The 12,301-nt window shown below is 44.7% G+C and overlaps 1 protein-coding gene across 2 annotated transcripts in view; it reads left to right on the top strand.

Moving 5' to 3' along the window:
- LOC147439058 (uncharacterized) overlaps nucleotides 1-12,301 on the top strand; it is a 35,560-nt gene that overhangs the window by 3,323 nt on the left and 19,936 nt on the right. For both annotated transcript variants that reach the window (XM_086484994.1, XM_086484995.1), the window contains 5 exons: nucleotides 1,132-1,229; nucleotides 1,326-1,513; nucleotides 2,107-2,459; nucleotides 10,854-10,954; nucleotides 11,050-11,240. In XM_086484994.1, the coding sequence (XP_086341120.1) occupies nucleotides 1,132-1,229; nucleotides 1,326-1,513; nucleotides 2,107-2,459; nucleotides 10,854-10,954; nucleotides 11,050-11,240 (931 nt within the window). The remainder of the gene's footprint in view (nucleotides 1-1,131; nucleotides 1,230-1,325; nucleotides 1,514-2,106; nucleotides 2,460-10,853; nucleotides 10,955-11,049; nucleotides 11,241-12,301) is intronic.

Here is a 12,301-nt window from a genome sequence, read left to right as displayed (position 1 = left end):
GAACTCTCTCAAGATACTGTTCAACAAGTTTCAAACTCAAGATCTCTTCTTCAAGAGGGAACTGTGATAAGCAATCTACCTCGCATGGGTGATAGAAAGGCTCTCTCTCTCTCTCTCTCTCACACACACACACACACACACACACACACACACACACACACACACACACACACACACACAATATGAGAAGAGAGGCTTCAACACCGCAGGAACTATCACAAGAGACCTCAAAGATCTATCTGACGAGTCCTGAACTCAAGACGAACAAGGCCCAGTTCAAACAACCCAGCGGTAGAGAGCAAGGGTCCAGGCTGGTGCAAGAAATGAGAAGTTGCCGAGCACTTTGTAGCACATAATGTTCGGCCTCTCGCCCGTCACATAATGCACCAGCAACTTTCCACTGGGCTAATATTATCCTCATGACTAAGTGACACGGAGCATTTAAGGGGGGGGTGAGGGGATCAATGGACGGGAAGTCCACGGGCAGTCGTCGAGGCGATCTGCACCGTAGATTGCTTGTTAAAACTAAACCCAGCCAAGAACTAAACCTGACCAAGGTCCCGTCCCTAGGCCAGTCCAGGTTTTGCATTTATAACATTAGGTAAAATGGCTATGTTTTTAAACATGCAATTAGCCCATGTTTCAAAAAGCATTTGTGCGTGTGGTGGTGGGTTCCAATCCAAGCTCCTCACCCGCGTCCCCATTTTTTGGGTACCTTCTTCACCGTCGATCCCCTGACCTGCCCCCGGTGCAACGTTCGGGAAAAATCATTTTCACAAACATACAAAAATCCCTCCAAGACAAATTTGAACCGGAAATTTTCTAATACTAGCCAATATTTTTGTAAAATTACACTATTTTCCATGTATTTTAAGTGGAATTTTCTCCTTCTTGCCCTCCCCTCAACCGGCTACTCTGATTTTGCAACCGGCTCAAGGCTAAGCTGAGGCACACTTTTCCCGAACACTGCCCCGGTGTCACTTGGTGTCGTGGCTAATATTATTGGGTCATTCACACCACTCTGTTCTTAATATTGCTCCTCGTCTGAACAATCTACCACACGTGTGTGTATGTGTGTGTGTGAGGGAGAGAGAGATAGAGAGAGAGAGATTGATTTGTAAATTTGGGCAGGCGCAAAGTTACATTCGACCAAGAAGTTCTCTTCCGGAGTTTTTTCTGCTCGTATACGCACCTCCGTCAAAGGCACAGGAGTTATCAACAACTTCTACGTAAATTTTTCTCTCAACCCTTTGTTGTTTGTGTGAGAGAGAGAGAGAGAGAGAGAGAGAGAGAGAGCGCAACTTGCAATTGCTTGTTTTGTGCAGCTATCCTCCAATGATCAAGGCAGTGATGTGATAGGTTTCGACTTCTTAGGTAATTTTCCGAATAGAGTGCTCACAAGCTATGCAGTGAATGGCAATGCTGGAGGGAACCAACAGCTCTTTGTACTGTCATATGACACTTCTGTCGACTTTCATAGCTACACCATCAAATGGGACAATGAGAGTATCGTGTGAGTGCCTTGAATGCCATGCTTGTGTGAGCAACTAGAATGAAATGCTTGAAATGCACAATGATGCGCCTTTTATTGTGCAAAAAATGATTTTGATGCTTGAAGTGCAGAGTTCTATTTAGACATCATATGCCCAGTGGCTTGGATTACCATAAAGAGGGCTTGACTTTTGTGATAGACTCGATATGTGCAAGGACTAAGATATTTTTTGAGATGACTTCTGTTGATTTCATATCTGTCTTTGGGAATATGAGAAATCGGTATGCTCGATGGTAGTCTAACTGTCTTGGTGGCTGATATTGCCCATTTTTATGCCTCATTTTTTTCTGCTTTTAAGCGCTCTTAGGTTTTTGCAATTTGTATTTTTTTATTTGTGCTTTAACAATGTGTCTCTTGTTCGGATTTGCTAAGCAATGTCTTGAATCCGTTTCATCAGTACATGACCAAGGCATAACATACTTTTTTTCTTGCTTATGTTTAGAGGATCTTTTCCGAAGGCTTTGCGTATGTTGTTCGTTTTCGGAATGATTTGATGAGTTAATGTAACGATTCTCCAAATCTAAGTCAGTCTTTAATTTGGGCTGTCCTGGCAGATGGCTTGCGGACGACACAATTCTTCGCATATTGTACAAATCAAATGCATCTCTAGGTTTTCCAAAGAAGGCAGCTAGCATATTCTGTCACACATGGGATGCTTCAAGCGTGGGCGATGGCAGTTATGCTGGCAAAGTGAACTGGACATTCGGACCTTTCAGATCGTATTTCACTGACATAACAGCTTATTCTCCTCTTGTTTCGGGCTCGTGGAAAGCCCCAATGCTTGCATCAGCTGCTGCCTTGTCCATTGTTCCAGTGCCTATGAGGCCCCTTGCAATTGATTATTGCTTCTCAAATGTTGCTGTGGCGGCCAATGACTTGTCAATCATGTTTGACCAAGCAGGATGTGGTAAGCTCTGTAAAGTTATGGTTTTATGTTTATGTTGCATAAATTTCATCTCACACACACACACACACACACACACACACACACACACAGAGAGAGAGAGAGAGAGAGAGAGAGAGAGAGAGAGAGAGAGAGAGAGAGAGAGAGAGAGAGAGAGAGAGAGAGATGGGGTCCTGACCAACCCTCTCAAGGGCGGCTCCCACACCGTTGCGGATGTGGTGTTTGCTTTTGATTGCGTAAATGGAATGTACACACATACAATACCTCAATGCAGACTCTACTGACTCGAATGGGGAATTTTGCCGCGGTAACTCTTCAAAATGAAACACCTAACATGCTCAAAATTGCCGATGCTAATCCTCCTAGGATTCTAGACACTCCTATCTAGAGCTAGGTTCAGAATTGGCTTTGGAAGTTGATGAAGCATGTCCAAGACCCACAAAACAAATGGATTAAAGTATAGAGCTTTGCAAAGTGTGGGGCAAAGTACGAGATCAAGAAGTCCTTATCTTCTTTGAGGGAGGAGCCAAGGCCAACTTCATCTTCATTGAATTTGCGGCTTAACTTGGAATTACGTCCGAAGAAATGGGACCACCGGTCAAGGCAGTTGCGGCACCAGGACGGGATCAAGAAGTCCTTATCTTCTTTGAGGGAGGAGCCAAGGCCAACTTCATCTTCATTGAATTTGCGGCTTAACTTGGAATTACGTCCGAAGAAATGGGACCACCGGTCAAGGCAGTTGCGGCACCAGGACGGGATGTTGTCATTACACTTGTCATAGGCAAACTTCGATTGCATTGTCATAGGTATATAGGGCACGAGGACTTTCACATCATGCCTTTGGAAGGGTGTGACGTCCTTTTGGGAATCCCCTGGTTTCATAAGAACGACACTGTGGTCGGCTATAGGGCGAGGAAAGCGACATTGAAGAATGAAAGGATAGAGATATATTTCTTGATGTAAAATCAAAGATTGAGTCTGTCCCACTTGTATCGCCTTCGGCCATTTCGAAATTAATGAAATCTAGTGTGTTTGTTTACCACTTGAATGAGTTAAATGACAATAAAATCATTTGTTTGACCTTGAGAAGGAACGACAAGATTTTCTGCAAGCTCAAGCCGATTGTTTCTCTGAAGGCTTACAAGGAGAATTATCTCCTCAGCGACCTAAAGATCACCCATTGATTTGATTCCCGACAGCACGCCACCGAACCTGCCACCTTACCGAGTTAGTAGAGCCCAGACTGAGGAAATTATGAACGATACGATGGACCTTTCCAGATTGTAGTTCTCCATGGTTTCCATGGCAAACATTTTCAAGTTGCCCCATTCTAGCAAAATGTGAACTTCAAACAGGGAGGTCATATAACTTTGTGAAAAAATTGTCTTGAAAGCTTGCCAAGTCCTTGGAGCATGCGTTTGTGTCGCGATTGAACTCCACCAATGCATAGCATTATCCTTGAGAAATCCCGCAACTCAAGAAATCTTTGATTCTGCCATATAGTTCCCAAACGCATAGACGTTGTCGAACTGTTGGAGGAACTACAAGGCTTTCTTTCGATCTTTCACTCCAGAAAAGGCGAAAAATTTGACTTTTGTGCAGCATCCTTGAAATCCTTTGGTGGGTTAGGCGCCAACCTTGGGATAGGGACAATAAGGATATCCATACGGGCACCAACCATTGTACCCAGGTGGTGGTGGCGGGGGTGGTGGCAACAACGGTTGCACTGGGTGGATGGTTGCACCATGTTCGTGAAGACTCCCCCAATCGGATCTTATGGTTGAGAGGGTTGCTGGTTGGAGGCTCTGGCACTTTCCTCGGGCATGGGAGGTGGTAACATGTGGTTCAGAACTGTTGGAAACTTTGCAACACTGGAAGATTCTTCTGAGGATGCCGCGAAAGTATGTCATGAAGCTCGTCGAGTAGAAACTGCAGGTACATTACTGAATCCATAAACGCCATTGTACTCTGTCTGTTCTTGGTAGAACCGGTATGCTTTCAAAAAAGCACATGACTGAGCTTTGATGCCACTATAACAGGAGGGAACCACATGCCAACAGAAAAGAAGAGATAGAACAAACTTTAAGCACTTCAATAACAATTGAACTAAAAGAGATGCACGGCACACGAGACGCGGAGTGGTGGAGTTCCACCCCAATAGAGCACTAGCCCCAAACCCTGGCGCCCCTTTTGGTATTTCTTCATTTTCCTTCGACTCAGAACAAGGTCGGTGGCTCTGCTGTGCATTTGCTCCCGTGAGAATGCCAGAGAAACCTTTTTATCTAAAGACCCAAGGCCATTCCAAGAGCATCAATCTTAAAAGCATATGGTCTCCCAAAAACAGCCAGCATAAAATCAGGAAAATCTGTACGCCTGCCACATCAGCAACTTGCCAGCCCATTTTACGGGCGTCCGTACAATTTGCAATGTCATCGGCATGTTGGTGCATTTTGCTGAGCGTCCATACAATTTTTACGCAAGGGTAATTTTGTGTATGTGTGTGTGTCGCAGTAGCGTGATCTGTGTGAGCAGGCGCAGAGTTAGGGTTACTGTTAGGGTTTCAATGCAGCTTGTAGAGGCTTCTTGCACGTGAGCGGCTTTGCAATTGGACTGTAGCCCATTAGGGTTTCCAAGGTGCGGGCAGCAATCCTCTCGTTTTGATCCGCCTCATGACAACAAACATCTACACTTACAAGCGTCGGAAAGAGACGGAGACGTCTACGGAGGATGCCATGTCCATCATCAAAGAATGTTTGAGTGAGGATTTTGACTATGCTCGCAAAGCTTGCTGATAAAGAAGTGCTTATTCCCGTGCAGGAGCTGATGGATCCTGTCGCACAATATGCTCTTAATGCACTAATCCTCTTTTTTCTCAGCAAGATGCCTACTTCTCAAGATGTGGGACAGTGAGTGGATTTTCTTCTCAAACGTGAAGTAGTCAGAGGTGTCTACTATGGAGCGCGAGGATTCTACGACGTTTTGTTGATCGACTCTGAAGCTAGAGATGCACTTCTTGAATGTCTCCTTTGTTTTTTAATACCCAGATGACTCATGTTTTGCCTTGGGCCCTCACTAGATATTATCAAAGTTTAATTCGTCATAAATGCCCGGTGTGGGTTGAGGTGGAGGATTTTCCTCGAACATGGCACCATTTTCTCCCGTTGTTAGCCTCGCAGCTGGGAAAGGTCATTTGTCCCGCGAAATTAGATGCAAATACAAATCGTTTCTGCATCTTATGGGATACAGATATACCCACGCCTACTAGTATTTATGTAAATGCAGGGGATCCTTTAGTGGGCAAACGACCTTATAAACTGAAATGGGGTAAATTTGCCAATTCATGCTTTCGTTGTGGTAAGTTCGGGCATATGCAGTCCGAATGCCCTGAGCCGAATTTAAAGCCTCCTCCGTAGCGGTTCCAACCTCGCAATCCATCCCGCTTGCAAAGTTGCCGCCTGTGCATAGATCTCTTGGAACGGCGGTTTCTACGTCACCTTCATCGGCAGATAAAGGGAAGGGGAAGCAATCTACGACTATCGCCACTATATCAAAAGAGAGAGATAAAGGGAAACCTATAAACATAGATGCATGGATGGTCCCTAAGAAACCTGTTAAGCTTCGAAATCTGGCTTCTTCACGTAATTATGTACCGCAGCCAAAGATTGTGGGTCGACGCAAACTCCCTTGTAATGACAATAAATCTTTGGCAGCAGCATGAGATAAAGTAGTTCGCTCCTATAAGGATATGGTTACAGGTGAAGCTTCTGACTCGGACCTGCATCATGGGCCAAGTCAGCCATTAACTTCCCCTTTGCACAGAATGGATGAAGACATGTCCATGGGCATGTCGACCTAGCTGCTACTTTCTTTGCCTTTTGTACATATGTGGTGTGATGAATAGCAGTATAGTATGCATCTCATATAATGTGCGAGGCTTATGCAACCCCGACAAGTGGAGGCTAACCTGGCACTTTATACATACATGTAAGGCAGATGTAGTGGTTTTACAGGAACATAATTAGCACGGTTTTGCCGGACAATGCTCTTATTTTGCGGGTTATTAGATAGCTTATGCTGGCTTGGCTGGTTTTTCGGGTGTTCTGATACTAGTTCGTCATGAACTATAGCCGGTTCTTGCTTACAATGATCCGGGTGGTCGATGGATGGTGATACAATGTATGTTGCATGATCAAGTGTATGAGGTGGGTGGCATTTATGCGCATACGGCATTTGGGCATAGGGTTGTCTTGTGGCAAGATATTAGCTCTTACTCATGGACTTCGAATGCATTGCTTTGTGGGGATTTCAATTATGCACCGAATATCTCTGACAATACTACTAGTCATTCTCATATGCTACAAGCTGAGAGGCAAGCTTGGGATAATCTTAGTGCTTCTATGTACATGCAAGATGTGTGGACGTGTTTACATCTTGATGCTTCGGGCTTCACTTTTCAGCATAATGCGCGCACTTTCTACCATGCACGATTGGACCGTTGGTATTTAATGAATTGGCAACAATATGATGACTTTGTCTGTGAGATGAGAATTGATCATACATCGATGTTATCTGATCATGCTCCAATTATTTTGACCTTGCAATTCGGCCCGCCAGCTTGTGATCAACCTCTTCCTTGGAAGCGTCTACTGCATATGAATAATGCTCATCTTTCTCATGACCGCTTTCGAGATATGGTTAATGAGGTCATTCCTCCACTCTGTGATTAGATGCATTATGACTTGGATACTGCATTGTATCGTTTTGTCATACGTATCCAATGCGTTATCTGGGATTATGATAAGCAGTACATGCGCCAGCTGCGCGGGGATGTTCATGAGGCAAAGTTGGTTTGTCAAAGTCTTCAAGAGTTGGCTGACTCAAGACCCTTATCGGCTTCACAATAGGCCGCTCTTTGCTAGGCTCGTCTGTACCTACGTCAGAATGATCAGCGCAAAATTGATAAATGGCAAACTCGCACTTGCAAACGGGCTCTCATGGATAAAGGGTGTGCCTCTAAACAATTCTTCAAACACCTGCATCATACTAGACAAATCCAAAGTATTAAGCGGGTTATGCTCCCCTCAGGCTCTCAGACTTGTACGAAACAGGAGCTTGCTGATGCTATGGTTTCTCACTACAGTTCTGTGTTTGCTCCTCCTCCCTCTGCCTCTACTGAGGCTCACCGAGCGCGGCAATTATTGTTATCTCGAGTGCAGCCAATCCTTTCACCAGAGGCTGCTAATTGTCTTGAGGCAGCATTTACGCTAGATGAGTTACTCTCGGCCTTGCTTGCTCTTGGTAGATGGCGTTCACCTGACTGGGATGGTCTCACAGTTGAATTCTTCATCTCGTTCTGGGATTCTCTGAAAGAGCCTCTACTTCTCATGATGAATGCCGCATAAGTCACTCAGCATCTGCGAGAATCTTGGAAAGAGGGTCTTCTTGTATTGCTACCTTAACACAAACTCTGCGAGCATTTTTCCCACTGGCGGCCTATTACCCTTATGCTCGTCATTTATAAGATTTTGACCAAAATGATGGTACGTCGCATCAAAGATTATCTTTTTACAGGTCTTCATCAGGCACAGTACGGATTTATCGATCATCGCCAAATAATGGACAATTCGGCCAATATCTTGGTGGGTATGGAATTTGCTAAGTATACACAACAGGATGTGCTTGTGATGCAAGTTGACATAGATAAGGCTTTTGACACTGTCCACTGGGATTATATTGCGGATGTCATGCAGTGTCTCGGATTTGGCCCAAAGTTAGCGTATATTGTGTATTTTTTTATACGCTCGCAGTACGACCTCAGGGATCCTTGCAGGTGAAGTGATAGATTCTTGGTCTCTTGGATGCTCAGTTCGACAAGGCTGCCCGCTTAGTAATTGTTATTTGCCATTGCTACCCACCCTCTGCTTTTACACTTGGATCACTTGATCTCCCAAGGCCGCCTTCATGGATTACATTTGCCTTCAAGTCAGAATTTTATTGGGCAGGCCTATGCGGATGACTCCTTGTTCACGCCCAAGAATACTCTAGATGACATGCGCGAAATTATGCATGCGTTGAACTTGTTTGGTCTTGCCGCTGGTCTTAAAGTTAACTTCGACAAGTCTAATCTCTTGCCTCTTCATGCACAAGCTTGGCATTAGCTTTTGTGGCCTGGAAAGATTGTGCCTCCGCATGAAATTACCCGACATTTGGGATATCCTATTGGCTGGCATGTTACTGGCACTCAGCAGATTGAATGGGTTATGCATCGTCTCAATATCAAACTCCAATATTGGAAATTGTCTACTTGGCCACTACTTGTCAGACTCCGCATTGTACAGAGCATCATGATGGCATATGTTCAGTTCTATTTGCCCTTGTTGCCTTGGCCGCAACACCGATTTACCTCTCTTCAGTCGTCTATACTGTCGCATTTATGGCATACAAAGGCTAACAAATGTGGTTCGCGCTTGATGTCCATGGGCAAGATTTGCAGTCCGAAGCGCTTTGGTGGCCTTAACATCTTGGATTTGCGCAGACATGCTCTTGCTCGAAAAGCATCGCTTTTGCCCACGCTTGTTGAGCAGCGACAACCATGGACAGTGATGGTTGCTTTCTTATGTGAGCATGTGGTTACCTCCTCATTTGGCCATTGGCATTCATCTCTTTGGGAGTTTGTGTTTGGGAAACTTGATGGACATATTCCTAGCTGTCCTTTCATCTCTGCTTTGATATCGGATTGGAAAAAGATCACCTTATATTTGACATGGCCTGGTCGCACCGAGCATGAAGGTAACTCTTTGAGGTTGGAAAGCATTCATTGGAGCAGGGCATTCCCGCCGACTTTGGTGGACAGCTTCCCACGCCAGGCTGGCTTTCTTTCTCGTCGTGGGCTGTGTATGGTTGCTGATGTCGTGAATTCAGAAGGGAACGTGCTTCGTTTTAACGAGATGGCATGTAATTTTGGTTTAGGCATGCATTATCGACCTCTCTGGCGGCAATTGCACCTCATGCTGGCTGACCTACTCCCCATTCCACCTCTAGCTGATGGAGGCCGTATCATGGATTGGCGAGTACATCAATTCAACTTCACTACAGTTTCTGCTCGCCAGGTTTACAACATTTTGTTGCCCGATCCGTGGCTTGCGGACCACTGCAATCCCCTATGGTACCACTACAGCATTCCACCCGGTGGTGGCAGAAACCCCTTATTGCCATTTGGAAGAGCCATTTGCCTCTTAAGGAACGTCTATTTCTGTGGCGTTGCTTGATGGGTGTGCTGCCAGTTGGTTCTTTTTTGCAAAAGCGTCGGATCAGCTCCTCATGCTGCGTTTGTTGCTCTGCTTCCGAAGAATCTGTTCAACACTTGCTATGGGATTGCCGCTGTACTAGAGTCTTTATTGCTCGGGTTTCTACACTCATGCGTCTCCCCTTCCCCGCAACTATCTTTCAAAAGAAATTTTGGCTTTTTGGATTCATGTCACCGGCGTTAAAGCCTTTTGCTACTTTCTTCACATGGGTCAGATATTGGACCTTCTGGAGTATCTGGTGCCAACACAACTCCCGCATGTTTGACCGCATTGGTCTGGACCCTTTCCCCTACCTCAAGATGTCACTTCGGCAATCCTTGCTCTCGCTGCTGGGGATATATCGCCTGACCTTTATCAGCTTTCTTATGTTTGCTTTTAGAGCCTTTTCCTACTTGAACACATTGGTGTTCACCCTGATGTATCGACTTCTTGTTGTGGGTTTTCCTTCTTCGGAGGTTTCCCACTTGTAAATTAATCAAATGCACTTACTAAAAAAAAAATAAAGTATGTGGGTGTGTCCCCTTGCTTAGCTTTAGGCCCCATAAGCTAGTAGAACTTAAATTATTTGGCCCACTCGGTGAGCATCTGTAAGTTGATGAGAACTTCTTCTTCTTCTACTTCTAGGGTTTAAGTCCCTTGGTCCGCAAGTCAGCTAGGTTACACTTGGGGAGCCCTAACCCCGCTGGGTTTTCACGGCTTGACACGAATTGAAAGAGAACATTGTAGACATGAAACACGGAGTGATGGAGATCTATTCCCAAAAGCATTTGCCCCTCAACTAGGCGCACCTTGCGGTATGTCTTTATTCAGTGACCGAAGTCAAAGTTACAACTATGGGGGAGCCCTCACTCGCCCTCTTAAGTCATCCATAAAATTGCAGGCTGATGAACTAATGGCGCCTTGGCCTCTCTTATATAGGCATTGCACTAATAAGCATGCGCATTGCGCTCACACACATACACATACACACACACCTTAGGTATATAATTGAACACCTTTCATTTTCTTTAAAATTGCTTTCCTTTCTTTTGTGTCATTTATTTAAGGCAGCAGGCCATCTTGTATTTCTATTGCTTGTTTCTATTTGCAGGCGGAAGGTTCAGATCTATAACCACATACCCATCTGGAACTTTCACAAGCCGTGTGAAATGTGCAGCAGGAGACACAAGTGGCCTACTATCAAGCTTTTATGTATGAAATCTTTAGAATGTTGTTTGCTCCTCTTATTAAAAGCTATATTTCTCCACATGCTCTTGAAATTCAATAACCATAACGGCTGTCTGCAGCTTTCCTCTCTAGAAGGAAGTAAGGTTCAGGATGAGATTGATTTTGAATGGCTTGGTAAAGACAAGAGCTCAGTGCAAACCAACTATTATGTGAATGGTGTGGGCAACCATGAAGTACAGGTCCCGCTCGGTTTCGATTGCTCACAGGCATACCATACCTATACAATCATTTATAACTTTGAGCAAATTCAGTAAGTGTTCTTTTTTTTCTTGCATCATGCATGCAATGTTTGTGAAGCATTTTCCCCTGAAGCATAGAGCACCCTTTGTCATGCTACTTTTGACTAAATTCATAAATTCATTTTGTTATCTGGATGTTGAGCTAGAACTTAATGTTTGAGTCTCTCTCTCTCTCTCTCTCTCCCCCCCACCCCCCCCACCCCCCCTGTGGTGAAATTGAATCATATTGTTACAGTTTGTACAATTTGTCCAGGGCTTTCCTACTTAGCTCCTGTGGTGTAAAAGTCAGAGCATCTTCAGTCATTCTATTCTTGATTAAGCTCAAAGGGATAGAAGACCTGAAGATTTCATACTTTTCATATATGAGAGTGTTCCTAGTATGTGTCAACGATTTCAGAAAAATCGTTTATAGATGGAATCAATAATCGATTCCGTCTCAGCAGTGAAAGCAAATGGAAGGGAAAAATGGAAAGGAGAGTGAACCAGCACTTCTCTCTCTCTCTCTCTCTCTCTCTCTCTCTCTCTCTCTCTCTCTCTCTCTCTCACACATGTGCCCAATGCCCAGCGGCGCTTGTGAAGAGCCATAAAGGCAAGAGGGGCATGAAGGTGGAGATGGCTGCGTGTAGATCGAGGCAAGAAGCGCCTTTGGATTTTTGGTGGGAGGGGTATATTCGGAGGAGTTTGTAGCACTAATAGAATCTCTTTTAGCCATAAGAACCAAACTCTTAAGGAGTGTAAACATCTATGTATCCCTTCATCTTCTGACTTAATGAGTGCAAATGTGATATTGTATCTAGTCACTTTGATTCCCCATGCAGTCTCCCACCAATGCCTGGCCCATTTCCACCATTCCCTGACGCTACCACACAGCCAAAAAACATGCTTGATAGTCTGTCTTTTCCCACATCTAGGGCACTTGCCATCCCCCCCCTTTTTTCGTTACAGTTTGTACGATATGTCCAGGGCTTTCCTACTTAGCTCCTGTGGTGTAAAAGTCAGAGCATCTTCAGTCATTCTATCCTTGATTAAGTTCAAAGGGATAGAAGACCTGAAGATTTCATACTTTTCGTAT

This window comes from Adiantum capillus-veneris, chromosome 16 (genome assembly GCF_014529385.1).
Source record: "Adiantum capillus-veneris isolate H3 chromosome 16, ASM1452938v2, whole genome shotgun sequence".
Taxonomy (NCBI): domain Eukaryota; kingdom Viridiplantae; phylum Streptophyta; class Polypodiopsida; order Polypodiales; family Pteridaceae; genus Adiantum; species Adiantum capillus-veneris.
This window is presented reverse-complemented; position numbering and strand designations above follow the sequence as displayed.